Raw genomic sequence first — 21473 nt, 5'->3', positions numbered from 1 at the left:
ATGCGCGGTGGTTTCTCACGTCTGCAGGCATTGTATCGATCTCGCAAACTCTACCAGACGTACCATGTTACGCGACAGAGAATGATCCTTTTTGAGGGCCGCTGCAGAGGATACCTGGTGCGCCGGGCGTTTCGACACCGTCTTTGGGCCGTCATCACCATCCAGGCGTATACGAGGGGAATGATCGCCCGCCGACTCTACAAAAGACTCAAAGGAGAGGTGAGTACGACCGGATTTATTTGTAGATAACGATGTACGGTTTTACGATATAGAAAACGCATCACTCTGTTTTTCCATCCATCTCAGTACCGGCGGCGTTTGGAAGCGGAGAAGATGCGATTGGCTGAGGAGCAGAAGTTTAGGAACCAGATGAGTGCCAGGAAGGCCAAAGAAGAAGCCGAAAAGAAGCATCAGGAAAGATTGGCACTGCTGGCGCGAGAGGATGCCGAGCGCGAGAAGAAGGATCGAGAGGAGGCGCGGAGGAAAAAGGAAATGTTGGACCAGATGGAGAAAGCACGACATGAGCCGGTCAACGACTCTGATATGGTGGACAAGATGTTTGGCTTTTTGGGAACCACAAACTCATTCCCTGGTCAGGAGGGTCAAGCGCCTGCTGGGTTTGAGGTGAGGATGTGGATCTGTGGCTTTTACAGTCTAAACTAGGTGTGTTTGACTTCATGCGGCACTGGGTCTACTTGAAGCAGTGCATGCCAGTTGGTCATTTTGTTCGCCATCACAGTACCTCGGGAGCAGTTGGCTGGCACATTCTTCGCACACTGCAGAAGTTTCATTTCTTATTCAGTATTTTTGTCTTGTTTTTCAGTTCAAATATCTAAACATTCTTAAATCAAGGTACATTTATTTGAGAAGCCAATAAGATAAGATTGAAATAAAATATTAAGGATCGTTTTCTGGAAAATGTATCAAAATTAAGCGAGTTTTTGCATAAAACAAGAAGTTTATTTTTTTTCTCCTCTTTGGCTGATATTTTTCCACTGGTGCTCATAAATCCATATTTTTATAATTTTGTAATATTAATGTGGTAACACTTTACAATAAGATTTCATTAGTTAACATGAACTAATAATGAACTGCATTTTAACAGCATTTATTCATCTTTGTTAATGTTAATTTCAAAATTTTCTAATACATTATTACAATCAAAAGTTGTATTTATTAACATTAGTTAATGCACTGTGAGCTAACATGACCAACTGTATTTTTATTAACTCGTTAACAAAGATTAAAAAACAGTAACAAATGTATTGCTGATTGTTAGTTCATGTTAGTTAATACATTTACTAATGTTAAATGAAACCTTATTGTAAAGTTAATGTTATTTTATGCCATGTTTATCAAAATAAATGCGATAAGAAGTATAGACTCCCCTTTATTGGTATTTAAATAGCATATAGGCTTATGTTCAACTTTATTCGGTAACACTTTGCAATAAGGTTCATTAGTTAACATTAGTTAACAACATTAGTTAGCATGTACTAATAATGAACTGCAATTATACAGCATTTATTAATCTTTGTTCATGTTAATTTAAACATTTACTAATACTTTATTAAAATCTTGTTAACATTAGTCAATGCACTGTGAACTAACATGAACAAACAATAAACAGCTGTATTTTTATTAAATAATGTTATTAAAAATTAATAAATACAGTAACAAATGTATTGCTCATGGTTAGTTCATGTTAGTTAATACATTAACTAATGTTAACTAATGAGCCTTATTGTAAAGTGTTACCCTTTATTCTTGTATATGCAGGTGCTGTATACTGAGCAGTACATAAAGTATTAAATGAAAAGTGTTTACATGAAAACACCTGAAACATCTGTGTATTTGACAAATATTGCAGCTAATCTACTTAATCTGCAATAAATTAGGCAAACACCATGCCAGCATCCCTACGGGAACCAGAAAGTGTCCACAACTTCACGTCTCCGTTTTCATCTCCTCCCCGACTGCTAGCAGCAAATCTCTCCGATTGGTTAAATCCAGCCGTAGCCCATCACACCTTTTGTTTCCAGAGACACAAGCTGAACTAATTAACCAGCTGATTAACTGATCCCTCACCTCATTAATGAGTTGATTAACTAAGCTCCGGTGTAATTGTGTTTTCCTCAGGACCTGGAGCGAACGCACAGGGAGCTTGAGGAAGAAGACCTGGATGAAGCTCTTCCTCTCCCAGAGGATGATGTGGAAGACTTGTCGGAGTACAAATTTGCCAAGTACTCTGCCACATATTTCCAGGGTACGACCACTCACACTTACGTGCGCCGCCCGCTTAAACAGCCGTTACTGTTTCACGAGGACGAAGGAGATCAGCTGGTATGTGACCTTTGACTAATGACCCTCAAACGCACTTTAGATGTTAGAAAGTTGTCTAATGTTGCCTATGTAATGATGCTGTCTTCTAAGATACCTGCATTTTTAAAGGAAACATTGAATTGCATGTATCCTTCACATAGGATTGATCTATCTGTCTGTCTGTCTATCTATTCAATATTTGTATATACTATACATGTACACTACCGTTCAAAAGTTTGGGGTCGGTACGATTTTAAATACTTTTAAAAGAATTCTCTTCTGCTAACCATGGCTGCGCTTATTTGATTAAAAATACAACAAAAATCGGTTATAGTATTAAATATTATTCCAGTGTAAATCAGCTGTTTTCTGTGTGAATATATAGTAAAGTGTAATTTATTCCTGTGATCAAAGCTGAATTTTCAGCATCACCAGTGTCAGTGTCTTCAGTGTCAAATGATCATTCACAAATCAGTATAATATGAGGATTTGATGCTCAAGAAACATTTATTATTATTATCAATGTTGAAACAGTTGTTGGTCTGTCAGTTGTACAGTTTTTTTTTTTAGGATTCTTTGATGAATAGGAAGTTCAAAAGAACAGCATTTGTTTGAAATAGAATCTTTTGTAACATTATAAATGTCTTTACTGTCCTTGATAAATAAAAGTATTGATTTCTTTCCTCCAAAAAATAAAAATAAAATTCTCACTGACCCCAAACTTTTGAACGGTAGTGTATATAAATACTATACAGGTCCTTCTCAAAAAATTAGCATATTGTGATAAAGTTCATTATTTTCCATAATGTAATGATAAAAATTAAACTTTCATATATTTTAGATTCATTGAACACCAACTGAAATATTTCAGGTCTTTTATTGTTTTAATACTGATGATTTTGGCATACAGCTCATGAAAACCCAAAATTCCTGTCTCAAAAAATTAGCATATTTCATCCGACCAATAAAAGAAGTGATTTTAATACAAAAAAAAAAGTCAACCTTCAAATAATTATGTTCAGTTATGCACTCAATAGTCAATACTTGGTCGGGAATCCTTTTGCAGAAATGACTGCTTCAATGCGGCGTGGCATGGAGGCAATCAGCCTGTGGCACTGCTGAGGTGTTATGGAGGCCCAGGATGCTTCTATAGCGGCCTTAAGCTCATCCAGAGTGTTGGGTCTTGCGTCTCTCAACTTTCTCTTCACAATATCCCACATATTCTCTATGGGGTTCAGGTCAGGAGAGTTGGCAGGCCAATTTAGCACAGTAATACCATGGTCAGTAAACCATTTACCAGTGGTTTTGGCACTTTGAGCAGGTGCCAGGTCGTGCTGAAAAATGAAATCTTCATCTCCATAAAGCTTTTCAGCAGATGGAAGCATGAAGTGCTCCAAAATCTCCTGATAGCTAGCTGCATTGACCCTGCCCTTGATAAAACACAGTGGACCAACACCAGCAGCTGACATGGCACCCCAGACCATCACTGACTGTGGGTACTTGACACTGGACTTCAGGCATTTTGGCATTTCCTTCTCCCCAGTCTTCCTCCAGACTCTGGCACCTTGATTTCCGAATGACATGCAAAACTGAGCAACAGTCCAGTGCTGCTTCTCTGTAGCCCAGGTCAGGCGCTTCTGCCGCTGTTTCTGGTTCAAAAGTGGCTTGACCTGGGGAATGCGGCACCTGTAGCCCATTTCCTGCACACGCCTGTGCATGGTGGCTCTGGATGTTTCTACTCCAGACTCAGTCCACTGCTTCCGCAGGTCCCCCAAGGTCTGGAATCGGTCCTTCTCCACAATCTTCCTCAGGGTCCGGTCACCTCTTCTCATTGTGCAGCGTTTTTTGCCACACTTTTTCCTTCCCACAGACTTCCCATTGAGGTGCCTTGATACAGCACTCTGGGAACAGCCTATTTGTTCAGACATTTCTTTCTGTCTCACCCTCTTGCTTGAGGGTGTCAATGATGGCCTTCTGGACAGCAGTCAGGTCGGCAGTCTGACGCCCGTTTCACACATACTCCGTTTGCAGTGCGTATGCGGTGCGTATTTTTTTCCGTACCCATGTTAACAGGTTAGAGCTTTCACACTGCACGCGGATGCGGTCCGTCGATCCGTTCCAGTTGCGGTGCGTATACAGCAGTGCAGAGATCGTTTCCGCACCGAGTCTATTTCTGCTGTGCTGCAAACGCTGAATTAAAGTGACAGCGCACGGTTCGTGGTCAAAATGAACACAGACTGACCTGAATATGTAGTAATTTCACCATAAATGCATTTAATTCAATAAAATGTAGTAATCTCACCATAAATGTATTTAATTAAATAAAATGTAACCATAAATGCATTTAATTAAATACTACTTTGTTCACAGTCATCTTTTTACTTTAAGACCGGGGTAAAGCAAAGAAAGCTACAATTTACTTCAACAAGGCCACATAATGAACGACACTCGTCTCATTCGTTGAGGTGGAAAAACAAGTTATTTGTGACATGCAAGATTTATTGTATACAGATTTGAATTATGCAAAAGAAAAGGTATGAGTCTGCTGTTTTTGTCAATTTTAAGTTTTAATTTAAAATGTTTGCGATTTTAATATAAGTACATGGTTAAATATGTTACCACTTGCTTGAGCAACTTAATATAGCCTATAATCTAGGCCTATATAAAAGTAATGCATTGAATAATACGTTGTTTAAATTGTGTTTTAAACGTGAATAGGCCTACAAAGAGAATTGCACTGGAGGCAAAAACTTTTGCTGCTGATAACTTGATTTGATTGATGATTTTTTGAAATACAAATAGTGAGTAAATGTGTTTGTGGTACTGCCGCGGATCAGTTGCGCACTGCAAACGCACGCAGCATATGTGAAAGCACTATAGCGCGTGCTGCTCCTGTACCGCACCGCATACGCACTGCACACGGAGTATGTGTGAAACGGGCGTTACCCATGATTGCGGTTTTGAGTAATGAAACAGGCTGGGAGTTTTTAAAAGCCTCAGGAATCTTTTGCAGGTGTTTAGAGGTAATTAGTTGATTCAGATGATTAGGTTAATAGCTCGTTTAGAGACCCTTTTCATGATATGCTAATTTTTTGAGACAGGGATTTTGGGTTTTCATGAGCTGTATGCCAAAATCATCAATATTAAAACAATAAAAAACCTGAAGTATTTCAGTTGGTGTGCAATGAATCTAAAATATATGAAAGTTTAATTTTTATCATTACATTATGGAAAATAATGAACTTTATCACAATATGCTAATTTTATGAGAAGGACCTGTATATAAAAACTTTATAGCTTTCTTAAAACGAATGTAAATGTATATTTTATATAAATATACATATTTTAATAAATATAAATGTATATAAAACTGTGAACATAATATATTTATATATACAGGTCCTTCTAAAAAAATTAGCATATTGTGATAAAGTTCATTATTTTCCATAATGTAATGATAAAAATTAAACTTTCATATATTTTAGATTCATTGCACACCAACTGAAATATTTCAGGTCTTTTATTGTTTTAATACTGATGATTTTGGCATACAGCTCATGAAAACCCAAAATTCCTGTCTCAAAAAATTAGCATATCATGAAAAGGGTCTCTAAATGAGCTATTCACCTAATCATCTGAATCAACTAATTAACTCTAAACACCTGCAAAAGATTCCTGAGGCTTTTAAAAACTCCCAGCCTGTTTCATTACTCAAAACCGCAATCATGGGTAAGACTGCCGACCTGACTGCTGTCCAGAAGGCCATCATTGACACCCTCAAGCAAGAGGGTAAGACAGAAAGAAATTTCTGAACAAATAGGCTGTTCCCAGAGTGCTGTATCAAGGCACCTCAGTGGGAAGTCTGTGGGAAGGAAAAAGTGTGGCAAAAAACGCTGCACAATGAGAAGAGGTGACCGGACCCTGAGGAAGATTGTGGAGAAGGACCGATTCCAGACCTTGGGGGACCTGCGGAAGCAGTGGACTGAGTCTGGAGTAGAAACATCCAGAGCCACCGTGCACAGGCGTGTGCAGGAAATGGGCTACAGGTGCCGCATTCCCCAGGTCAAGCCTCTTTTGAACCAGAAACAGTGGCAGAAGCGCCTGACCTGGGCTACAGAGAAGCAGCACTGGACTGTTGCTCAGTTTTGCATGTCATTCGGAAATCAAGGTGCCAGAGTCTGGAGGAAGACAGGGGAGAAGGAAATGCCAAAATGCCTGAAGTCCAGTGTCAAGTACCCACAGTCAGTGATGGTCTGGGGTGCCATGTCAGCTGCTGGTGTTGGTCCACTGTGTTTTATCAAGGGCAAGGTCAATGCAGCTAGCTATCAGAAGATTTTGGAGCACTTCATGCTTCCATCTGCTGAAAAGCTTTATGGAGATGAAGATTTCATTTTTCAGCACGACCTGGCACCTGCTCAAAGTGCCAAAACCACTGGTTAATGGTTTACTGACCATGGTATTACTGTGCTCAATTGGCCTGCCAACTCTCCTGACCTGAACCCCATAGAGAATCTGTGGGATATTGTGAAGAGAAAGTTGAGAGACGCAAGACCCAACACTCTGGATGAGCTTAAGGCCGCTATCGAAGCATCCTGGGCCTCCATAACACCTCAGCAGTGCCACAGGCTGATTGCCTCCATGCCACGCCACATTGAAGCAGTCATTTCTGCAAAAGGATTCCCGACCAAGTATTGACTATTGAGTGCCTAACTGAACATAATTATTTGAAGGTTGACTTTTTTTTTTGTATTAAAAACACTTCTTTTATTGGTCGGATGAAATATGGTAATTTTTTGAGACAGGAATTTTGGGTTTTCATGAGCTGTATGCCAAAATCATCAGTATTAAAACAATAAAAGACCTGAAATTAGGGATGGGGCCGATCCGATCCAGTATCGGTATCGGGACCGATACCAGCGTAATTCACGTATCGGATTTTCCCGATCCAACCTGCGGAGATATCCGATATCCATGAGCCATGTCTGCGCTTTAACGTAGTCTGCTGAAACGACTCCAAAAGTGATTCCCGCGGCCCGCCGGCTAGTCTGCTAGCTGGCTGCAAACTGTGGGTTGGATATCCTGAACGGAGGTGCGGCTCAATGAGACACAGAGACCCCCCCTCAGGAAATCCATTCCGCAGTTTGCAGCCAGCTAGCAGGATAGCATTGAGCTGCCAACATGTTCGCTGTGTGGAAATCCTATGGTGGAAATACTTCACACTGGAAACACCACAGCAGAGCAAGACAGCAAAATGCAATGTTTGCAAAGCCGTATTAATTAAACCATTTGTCTGTGATGCATGTTTGCTATTCGCAGTCCAGAAGAGAAAGAGAGAGATCTCTCATGGGCCTTTCACACAGGACGCGGAAAGCGCTGCGCTGCGCTATGAAACCCATTCATTTCAATGGCTTGCGCCGCGCGAAGACGTTTTGTTGCTGCGTCGAGCAAAGCGCAAGCGCAGCGGTGCGCACCATTGACTTGCTCGCGCGCACGCCGCGGTCAAAGTTCAAAATAGTTTAACTTTTGCCGCTGCGCTCTGTGACGATTATCAGCGCGGCCAATAGAAACGGGACATCCAAACAAACACGGAAATCAAAATGGATGAACGGCTAGTACTGTGTGTATCGGAATTTCCTGAGCTCTATGATACAAGTTTGAGGTCGTATAGGGACATCGGCAGAAAAGCTGTGTCATGGAGACATATCTCCATTCAAGTTGGCATGTCAGGTGTGTTTTAATATATATATAATTGGTTCCTTTGTGTCAGCTTTAATGTTTGAATAAATGTTTTATTCTAAAAAAGAACTGAGCTCATGATTCGTGTGTTGATTTCTTCTCATTAGCAGGACTAGTGCTATCGCTCGCTTCTTAGCACGGGACAGATACATAACGTTAGTTTACTGCTGACCGAAAGGAGGAACAACAATCAAAATAACTATACTTATTACTGACATATAGAACTCCCGCTTAAAAGGTTTTTGAAAACTCCGCCTACTTTGCTCTGGCATAGCGCAGCGCAAATCGCGTTGTATCTGAAGGGCAACGCTGAACCCAGCGGCCAGCGCAGCGCAGCGCAGCGCATTCCGCGTCCTGTGTGAAAGCCCCTTCAAGCGGTGCCACAGCGCGCACAACACGACAGCCCATCAGCATGATCGGTGATTGTTGTAAAATGCAGTCTCTACTGTTGCTAAATTGCGGGACGCTTTTAATAATAAAAAAAGCTATTAAAAGCACAAAAATCTGCGCAAGAGAAGCTGTTCCCGCGTCGCGCGCTCCGAAACAGACCGCAACGAGACAAGCACATTATACTTTGGGCTTCATATGCACGTCTAAACGATCAAATGTAGCCTACACAAAAATGTCAAAATGACCGGCTTGGAGATTCACTTAAACAGTTTGTCTAAAATGGACGTAGTTATGGAAATAGTTGGGAGAAAATATGGTGCACTCGTTCTTAAAGGGGAAGCAGTCTAATAAACATGCTGACGATTGCTCCATTACTGAGAATCAAACAACAAAAGGCAAAGAGAAAATCACTCACAGCTCTTGAATGAATAACTTTAGCTTTAATAAGCATAAATCTATCTATGAAAAACTTTGCAGTGCTATTTTACTTTTGATTACTTTATTATAATTATTTTTAGACCATACCTGAATATTGTTAGTAGACCTGAAATTAAAGCACTGTGTAGGCCTGTATAATGTGTATCTTTGTTTAATTGTCTATCTTTTGTTTATCTATTGTTTAATATATATATATATATATATATATATATATATATATATATATATATTGACATACATGCATACATACGTACATATCATACTTGCCTGTAGAGAGGAGTTTATTTCAGCATCATATAAAATCAACAATAATGATAATAATAATATTAAAGCAAACACAGCTCTGGTATCGGAAAAGTATCGGTATCGGCCGATATCCAAATTCAGGTATCGGGATCGGATCGGAAGTGAAAAAATGTGGATCGGTGCATCCCTACCTGAAATATTTCAGTTGGTGTGCAATGAATCTAAAATATATGAAAGTTTAATTTTTAACATTAAATAATGAACTTTATCACAATATGCTAATTTTTTTAGAAGGACCTGTATATATATATATGTGTGTGTGTGTGTATAATATATGTGATAAATATATATATATACAATATACGTATATATTCAATATTATTTAGTAATTGAAAATGACTACACATATTAAAAAACTATAATATATATATATATATATATATATATATATATATATATATATATATATATATGAAAAGCTATGTATAAAAACAGTAACAATTCACAATGAGGTCTCATTTGTTAACATTAGTTAATGCATTAACTAACATGAACTAACAATGAACAATACATGTGTTACAGTATTTAATAATCTTTGTTAATGTTATAAAAATACTGTCGTTCATTGTTTGTTCATGTTCATTTTTTTGTAATGTATTAGTAAATGTTGAAATTAATATTAACTAAGATTAATAAATGCTGTAGAAGTATTGTTCATTCTTAGTTCATGTTATCTAATGTTAACTAATGAAACCTTTAATGAATTTTGTCTAAATAAAATATAAATAGCAAAATACTGAATATTTAAATATATAATATATTTAAAATATTTACATGTACTGTAGTATATATTAAATTACATACCAATTATATATAATTATAATATAATATATAATAAATCCATTTTTAATAAATATAAATGTTTTATATATATATATTTATATATATATACACACACAGTGTATATATATGTATACACAGTATTAGAACATATATACATTTAAATGTTTTTTTAATAAATATTGTCTAAATATTGAATATTTTTACTAACTTGTGAAAGACTTGTATGGCTTAATATGATATGATATGATATGATATGATATGATATGAATGAGATTTAATTGTTCGTATATAAATGTTTGTGTACTCCTCGTCCTGCAGGCTGCTCTGGCCGTGTGGATCACGATTCTCCGGTTCATGGGTGACCTTCCAGAACCCAAATACCACACGGCCATCAGCGACGGCAGCGAGAAGATTCCTGTCATGACCAAGATCTACGAGACGCTTGGCAAGAAAACCTACAAGAGAGAGCTGCAGGCTCTGCAGGGAGAAGGAGAGGTACTGGAGGCAAAGAAAGAGTGAAGGAGAAGATTACAAATACACCAGGAACATTAATGCACGTTTTCATGATTTATAAGTCACTTTATGCGTCCATCTCTTACAGAACACTCACATTGACAGTCACAAAAAGAGCAGTGTGCGTCACAAGCTGGTGTCGCTCACCCTGAAGAAGAAGTCGAAGATTACAGAGGAGGTGAGTGATGCTGTTACCATGATGATTTTATCATGGTACCCTTCCTTATTCCTTTCTTTCCACAAGCGCTCTTTTGGTTTTTGAACTCAGTGACCCTCTTAAGACACTGATTTCACAGGTATGAGCCACTGCTATGCAGATATTCATTCCCCTGTCAGCAAAGGAGGTTATTAGGTGTCATGAACTTTCCTTCCACCAAACAGATGTGAAAGAACCAATCGGCTATTAATTGCACAAAAAATAACAATTAACTAGATGAAACCACAACCACCAAATGTGGGTCACTGGATAAAAAACTTTAGATCTGTCTTTAAATGGACACATGACATTTTTATACAAAGGTAGACACCTGTTATTATGTATCTTGATGCATTGAAAATGAACTGATCTGTATGGAATTTGGACCCATTCCCCTGCTGAACCTTTTATTTAAGTCTCCTACTTCTCCTACTATACATTTTCAGTGTTTAATGGTGACAATTATCACGTCTGGTCTAATGTTCCCCTTCTTACTCCCTAGCCTAGACGTTTAATAGCCAAAGAGTTAATAGCCTTAAACGTAACACCATCTCATCATGTTTTTTGTGTTTTCTTCTATTTCTTTTGCTCCATCATGCATGCTGGGCCACTGCTATTGTCAATGAATGTTTAGCTCATTATTTGCAATTTGTATCAAATTAAAGTTTAAAAAGAATAACCAATCAGCTTCCTCAGATACAAAACATCTTGACTTTAAAGAAGACGGATCGATTTAGTAACGTTGACATCTACCGTACAATAGCTATTAAACTTCTTTTAAACTGACTTTTTAACATGTTCATTTAAATTAGTGTACAGTTGCTATATTAATGCTTCATTCATTCATTCAAATAAATGTCCATCTTTGTTGTGGCTATTTTGGTGGATTGCATTTATATTTCCAGTGCTTTATCTGATGTATTTTGTTCATTTCAAACCTGATCCTGATTTAAAGTATTTTCCTCTTTTTTCTCTCTCTCTAGGTGACGAAGCGTCTGAATGATGGTGAATACACAGTCCATGGAAACAGCATGCTGGAGGACCGACCCACATCCAATCTGGAGAAGCTACACTTTATCATCGGCAACGGCATCCTTCGGCCAGGCTTGAGGTCAGACACTGGATATGAAAAAATATAATATAGATTTAATCACCCTCAAAAGAAATGTATATGTATACACACACACACACACACACACACACACACACACACACACACACACACACACACACACACACACACACACACACACACACACACACACACACACACACACACACACACACACACTATATATATACATATATATATATATATTAGTGTGTGTGTGTGGTTCAGGTATTCCCTACCCAGGTATTCTTTAACCTTGAAAGGACATGTATAGTCCCCATGAGGAAAACGCTGGCTTATAAATCATACTACATGTTGTTTTTGGAAAATGTAAAAATGCAGAAGTTTTGTGTGATGGGTAGGTTTAGGGGTAGGGTTAGTGTAAGGGGATTGAATATATCCCTGTTTGTACAGCATAAAATTCATTGTCTATGGAAAGTCCTCATAAAACATGTAAACCAAGTGAGTGTGTGTGTGTGTGTGTGTAACAACAACCCAAACAACCCTAAACAATCCTCTTCCTGCTGTTTCTTCCAGAGATGAGATCTACTGTCAGATCTGTAAGCAGCTGACCCAGAATCCCTCTAAAAGCAGTCACGCCCGCGGCTGGATCCTCATGTCTCTGTGTGTCGGCTGCTTCGCTCCATCCGAGAAGTTTGTGAAGGTGAGAAATGCTGCTTATTTATAAACTCTTTTCTTTTGTCACTCTTCACATTATCTTCTCTTCTCGTTTCCTCTTCTTACATGTAGCTTTATCTGTGATCGGTGCATGTGTAATATTTCAACCACAGACAAATGCTTTAATCATTTCTGGTAAATATTTAGGTACTTACTAATATATGGGTACATTTATTTGACCATCAGAGACTCAACATTTGATATTGAAGATGTATTTTTTTTTGTTCCCCCTTGAAATAGTGATAAAAAATAGCATTGTGAGTTTTCAAGGTTAAAAAATTTCACTGCTGTCAAAATGTATTATAGAAGTACATGTGCTTTGACTTTGCCAATATGTTCCTTGCCAATATTTTTGCCGAAACCAAGATATTTTAATGTGAAAGCAGCTTCTGACACGCTCTAAAGTTTCATTAAGCTACATTAAAAATAATTTGAAATATATATCTGTCATCTACTGTTTTGCGGTGTGTATAACACCTTTAACCTTATTATTTGTTATTCTCAGGTTAGGTAAAGTAAATCGAGTCTGGCCTAAATTATAAGCATTTTAAATTACTTACACTTTGGTCTGAAGACTTCTCTGTGGTACGTTCTTGCTTAAAGTCAAGTCAAGTCAAGTCAAATATATTTATATAGCGCTTTTCACAATACAGATTGTATCAAAGCTGCTTCACAGTATCAATCAAAACAACCTAAGAGTGTTTGTTTATTACTGGAAAAAAGACATCCAAGCTTGGTAGAGCTAGTCAATGGTATGATGGGTCATTTAATTTGAAAATCCCCAAACTGAGCAAGCCAAAGGCAACAGTGGCAAGGAACCGAAAAACTCCATCAAGTGACCCGATGGTGTCCTAAAACTCCATCAGATGACCCGACGGAGAAAAAAAAAACCTTGGGAGAACCCAGGCTCAGTGGGGGCCAGTTCTCCTCTGGCGTTTATGAAGTAGAGGCCGAATTTACAGTAACTGTAAGATAAAAATTTTATATGAATGCCTGACTAAAAAGATGCGTCTTTAGTCTAGTTTTAAACTGGGAGAGCGAGTCTGAGCAACGAACAATATCAGGAAGGCTATTCCAGAGCTTCGGAGCTAAATGTGAAAATGCTCTCCCTCCTTTGGTGGATCTGGATATCCTAGGAATGACCAGAAGCCTCGAATTTAGTGATCTTAAAGAGCGCGATGGATTATAGGGCGATAGAAGATCCGTTAAATAGACTGGAGCTAAACCATTTAGAGCTTTATAAGTCAAAAGCAATACCTTGTAATTAATACGGAACTTTATAGGTAACCAATGAAGTGACGATAAAATCGGTGTTATATGATCATATTTTCTTGATCTAGTAAGAACTCTAGCGGCTGCATTTTGGACTAACTGTAGCTTGTTTATTGAAGATGCAGGACAACCAGCTAATAAAGCATTACAGTAATCTAGTCTCGAGGTCATGAATGCATGAACTAACTTTTCTGCATCAGAGTCTGATAGCATATTACGTAGCTTAGCAATGTTTCCAAGGTGGAAAAAGGCTGTTTTTGTAACATATGAAATGTGCTTTTCAAAAGACAGGTTGCAGTCTAATGTAACACCCAGGTCTTTTACTGTAGCGGATAAAGTAACAGGGCATCCTAATATGTTAAAGTCGTGCTGTGAAAAGTTTTGTGGACGGTTTTTAGAACCGATAAGTATTACCTCTGTCTTGTCTGGATTTAATAAAAGAAAATTACGCGTCATCCAATCTTTTATATCTTTAACACACTCTGTCAATTTGGATAATTTAGCGTATTCATCTGGCCGTGATGAAATATATATTTGAGTGTCATCAGCATAACAATGGAAACTAATTCCATGTTTCCTTAGAATATTACCAAGTGGCAGCATATATATTGAGAATAATAAAGGGCCTAACACAGATCCCTGCGGCACTCCATAGTTTGCCGAAGTTACGATCGATTTTTCTCCATTTAAGTAGACGAAATGGTAGCGTTCAGATAAGTATGACCTGAACCAGCTTAATGCTTGTCCTTGAACACCAGTGTAATTTTGAAGTCGATCTAAGAGTATTGTGTGATCTATAGTGTCGAACGCAGCGCTAAGATCGAGTAAAACTAGTACTGAGATACAGCCTTGGTCAGAAGCTAAAAGTAAATCATTTGTGATTCTAACAAGCGCAGTTTCAGTGCTATGATGTGGCCTGAATCCAGACTGAAACTTTTCATAGATGTCGTTTTCTTGCAAGAAAGAGCCGAGTTGAGCGAACACAACTTTTTCTAATATTTTAGACATAAATGTAAGATTTGAAATGGGTCTGTAGTTTGCTAGGTTATTTGGGTCTAATTGTGGTTTCTTAATAAGAGGTTTTATAACTGCCAGCTTGAATGTGCTTGGAACATGACCTAAAGATAAAGACGAGTTAATGATATTGAGAAGAGGCTCTTCCACTACAGGTAACACTTCTTTCAATAGTTTAGTTGGTATAGGATCTAATAAGCATGTTGTTGTTTTAGATGAAGCGATAAGTTTATTTAACTCTTTTTGTTCTATGGTTGTAAAGCATTGTAATTGTTCTCGCGGGGTGATAATTGCGACTGAATTACAAGGCGCGAGCAAAGATTGAGCGTTTACGATTGTGGTTCTGATGCTTTCAATTTTCTCGGTGAAGAAGTTCATGAATTCATTACTACTAAACTGTAAAGAGGTATTTTGTTCAGGCGACGTCTGTTTATTTGTTAGTCTAGCCACGGTATTAAATAAAAACCTTGGATTATTTCGGTTGTTTTCTATTAGTTTGCGGAGATGCTCAGCCCTGGCCGTTTTAAGGGCCTTTTTATAACGTGACATACTGTCTTTCCACGTGATTCTAAAGACCTCTAAATGAGTTTTTTTCCATTTACGCTCTAAATTACGGGTCTCTCTCTTTAAAGCATACGTAGTATTATTGTACCATGGTGCAATACTTTTTTCTCTGACCTTTTTCAATATAATGGGTGCAACAGTATCCAATGTTCTAGAGAGAATGGAGCACATAGTGCTAGTTAATTCGTCTAATTCATCTGTTTGTTTGGGTTCGGGCAGCAGCTGAGTCAGATCAGATAAGCTATTTGAGAAATGATCTACGGTGGATGGAAGGATTGTTCTACCTGGTCGATAACGCGGCGCAGCATGACATATTATAGGAGTGAGTAGGCCTAATATACAAGTTACCATGTAGTGGTCAGTGACATCATCACTTTGTGGAATGATATCTATATCGGTTGGATCGGTTCCGTATGATATAATTAAATCGAGTGTTTGATTAAGACGATGAGTTGGTCCGGTGACGTTTTGCTTGACTCCGAAGGAGTTTAATAAATCTGTGAACGCAGCCCCTAACGCATCATTTGTGTTATCTACGTGTATGTTAAAATCTCCAACAATTAATGCTTTATCGACCTTGACCAATAGATCTGATAGAAAGTCTGCAAACTCTTTTAGGAAATCGGCGTAAGGCCCTGGAGGTCTATATATGGTAGCCAATGCTAGAGATAATAGGGATTTTTTTCTTACATCTAAGAGCGTAACATTTAACACAAGTACTTCAAACGAATTAAACCTGTGACGAGTTTTCTGAGTAACATTAAGAATATCTCTGTAGATTGTTGCAACACCGCCGCCACGACCGATCAGACGGGGCTCATGCTTATAACAGTATCCTGGTGGAGTAGACTCATTTAGACCGAAATAATCATTTGGTTTAAGCCAGGTTTCAGTAAGACACAGAACATTGAAATTATTATCTGTGACCATTTCATTTACAATAACCGCCTTAGGTGTGAGCGATCTAATGTTTAGAAGACCTAGCTTTATGAATTGTTTTTGTTTTTGTTCACTAATAGCGAGATTTTTTGTTTTAATAACAATTAGATTTTTTCTTGATCCCGCGGTAGATTTATTATTTGATCTCAGTAAACGAGGAATAGACACAGTTTCTATGCAATGTTCTACACTAGTAGTAATATCGATTAGATTGGTGCAGTAGAGACTGTGATTTGGATTTTTGGTTACTAGTCAAACGGTCTTTAACATCTTGGAGATGTTATCCGACATAAGATCTGCTCCGATTCTACTTGGGTGTAAGCCATCAGCGCGGAAAAGCCTCGGTCGCACCCAAAACAGATTCCAATTATTTACAAAGAGCAGTTTCTGCTCATTGCACCATGACAATAACCATTCATTTAGCGCGAATAATCTACTGAACTTTTCATGCCCTTGTCGGTACGTAGGAAGCGGTCCAGACACAATAATCGATGTTTCAGGCGATGTTCTGCGTACCGTATCAATAAGGCTCCTGAAGTCTTTCTTCAGAACCTCCGTCTGTCGCAGCCTAATGTCGTTAGCTCCCGCGTGCAGCACAACAGCTCCGACGCGCTCGTCACCGTTCAAGATCTCAGTTACTCGCGCAGTGATATCGAGAACACGAGCACCAGGAAAGCAATGAGTGTGCACTAGGGCTGTAACGATACGCGATATAAAATCGAAATCGCGATACTCAGGTCCACGATCCTGTATCGCGATGTGAGAAGGCAGAATCGCGATCACACCCCTTCCAACTCCCAGAGTTATCCTTCCTGTCCAGAACCAGGGCTCGAATTTCGGCGCGGGATTGCGGGTATTGCGCATAATTCTAATCATTCCCGCAGGTCTCCCATTTATAATGCGGGAAATTCCCGCAATCGTAATCCACACAGATAATAAAATCAAATCATTCTTTTAACAACTATCTTCCAGACGCAATTTCACAAACAGCGTGAGTGTTCAGCGGGGCCGCGCGTCTTCTATCTCTTCCAGGGGCGGAGTGGGACCAAAAAATCTACCGGGAAATTTCGTAGACCACCGGCCCTCGTCGCCGGCAGGGCCGGATTAAGAGCCCCCTGGGCACAATGTCTTGTAGGTCCCCTCTTAGGCAGGCCAAATGTATATTTTGTCCAGGGACATTTTAATACGGCATTTACAGTTTTACTGATTTAAAAGTAACTTTGTTGTACTATGCTGGAGTAAAGTTCATAAATGGTCGTTCTTTCCCATAGGAATTTTTAAAACTATGTTGGGTGGACCTCTGTGCCTCTAGGGGGGTTCGGGGGCATGCTCCCCCGCAAGATTTTTTTTTACATTTTAAGGTTAAATGCATCAATCTCGTGCTCTTTGAGAGATCAAAATTAAGAGCTTCAACCCATGAACTGCTCGTTGAACAAAGAAAAAGCATTGATTTGTACCAGGACAATAAAGAGGGCATCTTTTTAGTTATGAGAGTCTCAGTCTGCATTACATTATCAATGATGTTTTAGGATGCCAAACAATTATTATTATAATGTAATAATGATTTATATAATTATTCCTATGACGTAAAATCCATTTAGCCTATAAATGTACTATATAAATGAAAATGAATATTTCAAAGTATATTTTAGCCTACATTACACTATAATATAGGACAATTACAATATTTTTGTCCTTATTTCTTCATTTGCAAGAAATAAACCCTTGAGCTTTTATTTAGGAGAAAACACCAGATAGCCATGCTGATCGCGTGAGCAAAGTAATCACGCAGCACAGACAGGATGCCTATTCTTAAAGTCTTGTGCTGTTTTATAAAGACACAAAGCCATATCATGGTTTCAATTTTAGTTCGTTGGCAAAATATAACGCTAGAGACCTTAATGTTAGGTTATACATTTTACATCTTTACATATGTGTTGGGAAAAGGGAGAAGAGAGAGTTCGGCAAAAGGCGGATTCGAACTCGGGTCGAGCGCATCAAAAGCTGCTTTCAAGCACTTCACGCCCAACGACCTACGCCACTGTAGCTGTTTCGTAACGAGTGTCTTTTTGCATTAAAGACAGGCACTTAGTGCAAATATACTCTGTTATAGAAAATGTTTAAAAAAAAATGTTTTCTTCCCCTCGCTTGGGCCCCAAGTGCGCATGGCGAATTTGCAATGAATATATTTTATCAGACCGGCCCTCGCGGCCTCGAAACAATACCGGCCCACCGGGAAAACTCCCGACTCTCCCGATTGCCACTCCGCTACTGATCTCTTCTCATAATGTGTTGCGCAAGGCAGGCATCAAGCGCTGCGGCGATAATACACACTCGCGTTTTGGAGTCGGGACCATAGACTGTAAGGTCGGGACATGACGGAATATTCACTTGCACAATCGGGCCAGCAGTGCATCGTGACTGAAGTCTTTTTAAGTCTTACCAGTTTAAACATTCAAGCGATTTTAAACTAATCAGTGCTCGCGCGCTCTCTGAGATTATTTTCTATGCGCACATTCATAGAAAATCCGCCTCAAAAACAGCTAGCTAGTAACTATTTTTCGCGGATTATATTGTTTTAACACGCAAAATTGTCAATTTCGGTCTTTGTGAGTAGGCTATACTCTAAATATAGTCGGTTTTGTCTTTAATAAGCATAAAACGCATGCCATAATGAACACAGGATACGTGCACTAGCTCTTAAAGTGAACGCAGCCATATGTGTCTGTCATTAATTTTGTTGTCAAAACAACAAAAGATGGCTTTAAGTTAAAGGAATCAGGATTAATAGCCTATGTATTTAATTTATTCAGGACTAAAATACTACCCAGTGTTATTTTCCATTTGATTACTTTATTGAGTATCTGTATATGAATAGGCTACTAGTGTTAGACCTATTCAAAAACTTTTCTCTTTAATTGTCTTTATTTGTATCTTTATTCTATTGTATTTATTTGTGCTACTTTTTTCAATTTAATTAAACAATTTAAATCAAGCTTCCTTGTGATGTGTAAATTCTTAACAACAATAGGCTATTACCCCATTGTAAAAATGCAATGAGCGCAAACATTTAGGCAAGGTAAATGTAATAATTTTGTTTGGAAAAAATGCCCCCCCTTTCTCCCCCTCAAATGATAAATTATTTAAAATTTGGCAATTTCAGCATTATGGACGTGAAATTTGCAGCCAAAACTTGAAATATAAATTCTCAGAAAGTGCATTAAATTAATCCTCAATTGACCGGCAACACGTCCAACATGCAGAACATGCACCATCCGGAAATCAATTTAGTTGGAGTACAGAACACAGCCCAAAAGCAGCAGCCTACACTGCCTAGTATAGTATAATAATTTGCATAGTTATTATTGTTTTTTGGTGTTTAGATTATACAGGTTTTTCCTAATGTTATTTAATAAAAATACCGGTATTTTTTTTCTTCTCTCAAAATCTCTTTTTTCCACCACAAGCCCCGCCCCCTCAAGCCCCGCCCCCGTGATAGAATCGCGATACGAATCGAATCGTGGGTCAAAAATCGTGATACGAATCGAATCGTGGGTTTGGTGTATCGTTACAGCCCTAGTGTGCACCTTACTTTTACCTAACGTAGCATGGACGTGTCGGACCGTGGAATCGCCGATGATCACAGCATCGTGTTCCGTTTCACGAAGAGGGGAGAAGCGGTTCTGGGTGGAGATCTCGAAAACCGGGAGGGGCGAAAAGATTCTTGTCCTGGCTCGCGGCTTCCGCGGAACCACCCAGGCTTCGTGGTGGTGTGTTGGAGCCGGAGTGAATGAAACCATGGCTGATCGTGACCTGGACGCTCGGGACCAATGCTGAGAAACGCGTGGAGTGGACGAGGTCAGGGACAGCGGGTTACTAACGTTAATCACTGATCCGTGTGCATCAGCGCGTGATGTTTCAAGAGCTAAACGCCGGTCTCTCAGCTCAGCTTGTCTCTCTAGAAGGTCACGGATCTGTTTTTCTACTGCCTCTAATTCAGACTGCACCGCGAGCAAATCAGATTTGTTCTCATCTGCACCAAAAGGTAAATAACATACATCTGATATATTCGCCATTTTAACAGATGGACAGTAAGTTAGCAATGATGCAACCAGTGATGCTATTAATATTTATAGCACTACTAATTTATGACTCGAGTCTTAGGTATAATAAATAGTCTCTGGTATAATCCGTCTTTTTAGTGGAACGAGTGTAATGTAGACGCAGGATAGACGGGAAAATGTTCGTTTGTAAATGAGTAAGAACGCGTTTGGCAATCGATCGCAGGGCGAGCAGCAGTGAAGCAGTGTCTCGCTCTACAACCAACAACAAAAAGTTCCAACCGTATTTGCGGTTAGTAAGTGAGTGTAAAGAACGCGTTTGGCAATCGATCGCAGGGCGAGCAGCAGTGAAGCGGTGTCTCGCTCTACAACCAACAACCAAAGGTTAAAGCCTTACTAACGAGGCTTTGATTTTTAGTGTTGTATTTTGTAATCAATTAAATTTTAATATCAATATTATTTTTTTATAATAAACAAAAATGTAAAGGCAAAAAAAAAAACGATTTAGTATAACAACATTATTATATTGTTCGCACAATTTACTTAAACCAAGGGAACGAATTAGTAAATCACCCCAGTGAGTTTTCAGTGGTTAATTCTGACCAATTATGATTATGATTATTGAAAGTTCAGTATGTCTTCCTGTAGTACCTGAGGAACTTCATCAGTGAGGGTCCTCCGGGTTACGCTCCCTATTGTGAGGAGAGACTGAGGAGAACGTTTGTGAACGGAACAAGAACACAACCACCATCCTGGCTAGAGCTTCAGGTATCAATAACTGATTTAACTGATGATATCTGCTCTATTAATAACCAGTATAGTTCTGCTGCTTTTTTCCATGCTACAAAAGTTGACAAGTGACTCTGTCAAACTCCAGGCACAATAAAAGCTGTCCATATGATGTCTTCTTTTGACAATTTTATCCAAGGCCACAAAATCAAAGAAGCCGATAATGCTACCTGTGACGTTTATGGACGGAACCACAAAAACACTTTTGACGGACTCTGCGACCACAGCCATGGAGCTCTGCAACGCACTGTCCGACAAGATCAGCCTCCAGGATCGATTCGGCTTCTCGCTGTACATTGCTCTGTTTGATAAGGTACACGCACTCACAACCAAGATCGGTTTGGTTCAGTTATTGTGTTCT

The 21473-nt window shown here is 38.9% G+C and overlaps 1 protein-coding gene across 4 annotated transcripts in view; it reads left to right on the top strand.

The window, feature by feature from the left end:
- The window catches only part of myo7aa (myosin VIIAa), a 56950-nt gene that overhangs the window by 15068 nt on the left and 20409 nt on the right, over positions 1-21473 (top strand). For all 4 annotated transcript variants that reach the window (XM_056265889.1, XM_056265893.1, XM_056265891.1 and 1 more), the window contains 9 exons: positions 1-219; positions 307-624; positions 2140-2343; positions 10294-10470; positions 10577-10666; positions 11668-11795; positions 12333-12459; positions 20972-21091; positions 21252-21425. In XM_056265889.1, coding sequence (XP_056121864.1) covers positions 1-219; positions 307-624; positions 2140-2343; positions 10294-10470; positions 10577-10666; positions 11668-11795; positions 12333-12459; positions 20972-21091; positions 21252-21425 — 1557 coding nt within the window. The remainder of the gene's footprint in view (positions 220-306; positions 625-2139; positions 2344-10293; positions 10471-10576; positions 10667-11667; positions 11796-12332; positions 12460-20971; positions 21092-21251; positions 21426-21473) is intronic.

Source organism: Rhinichthys klamathensis, unplaced genomic scaffold, assembly GCF_029890125.1.
Source record: "Rhinichthys klamathensis goyatoka isolate OS25496 unplaced genomic scaffold, OSU_Roscu_1.1 h1tg000242l_1, whole genome shotgun sequence".
Classification (NCBI taxonomy): Eukaryota; Metazoa; Chordata; class Actinopteri; order Cypriniformes; family Leuciscidae; genus Rhinichthys; species Rhinichthys klamathensis.
Note: the sequence above shows the minus strand (reverse complement) of the source record. Positions and strands in the feature narration are given on the sequence as shown.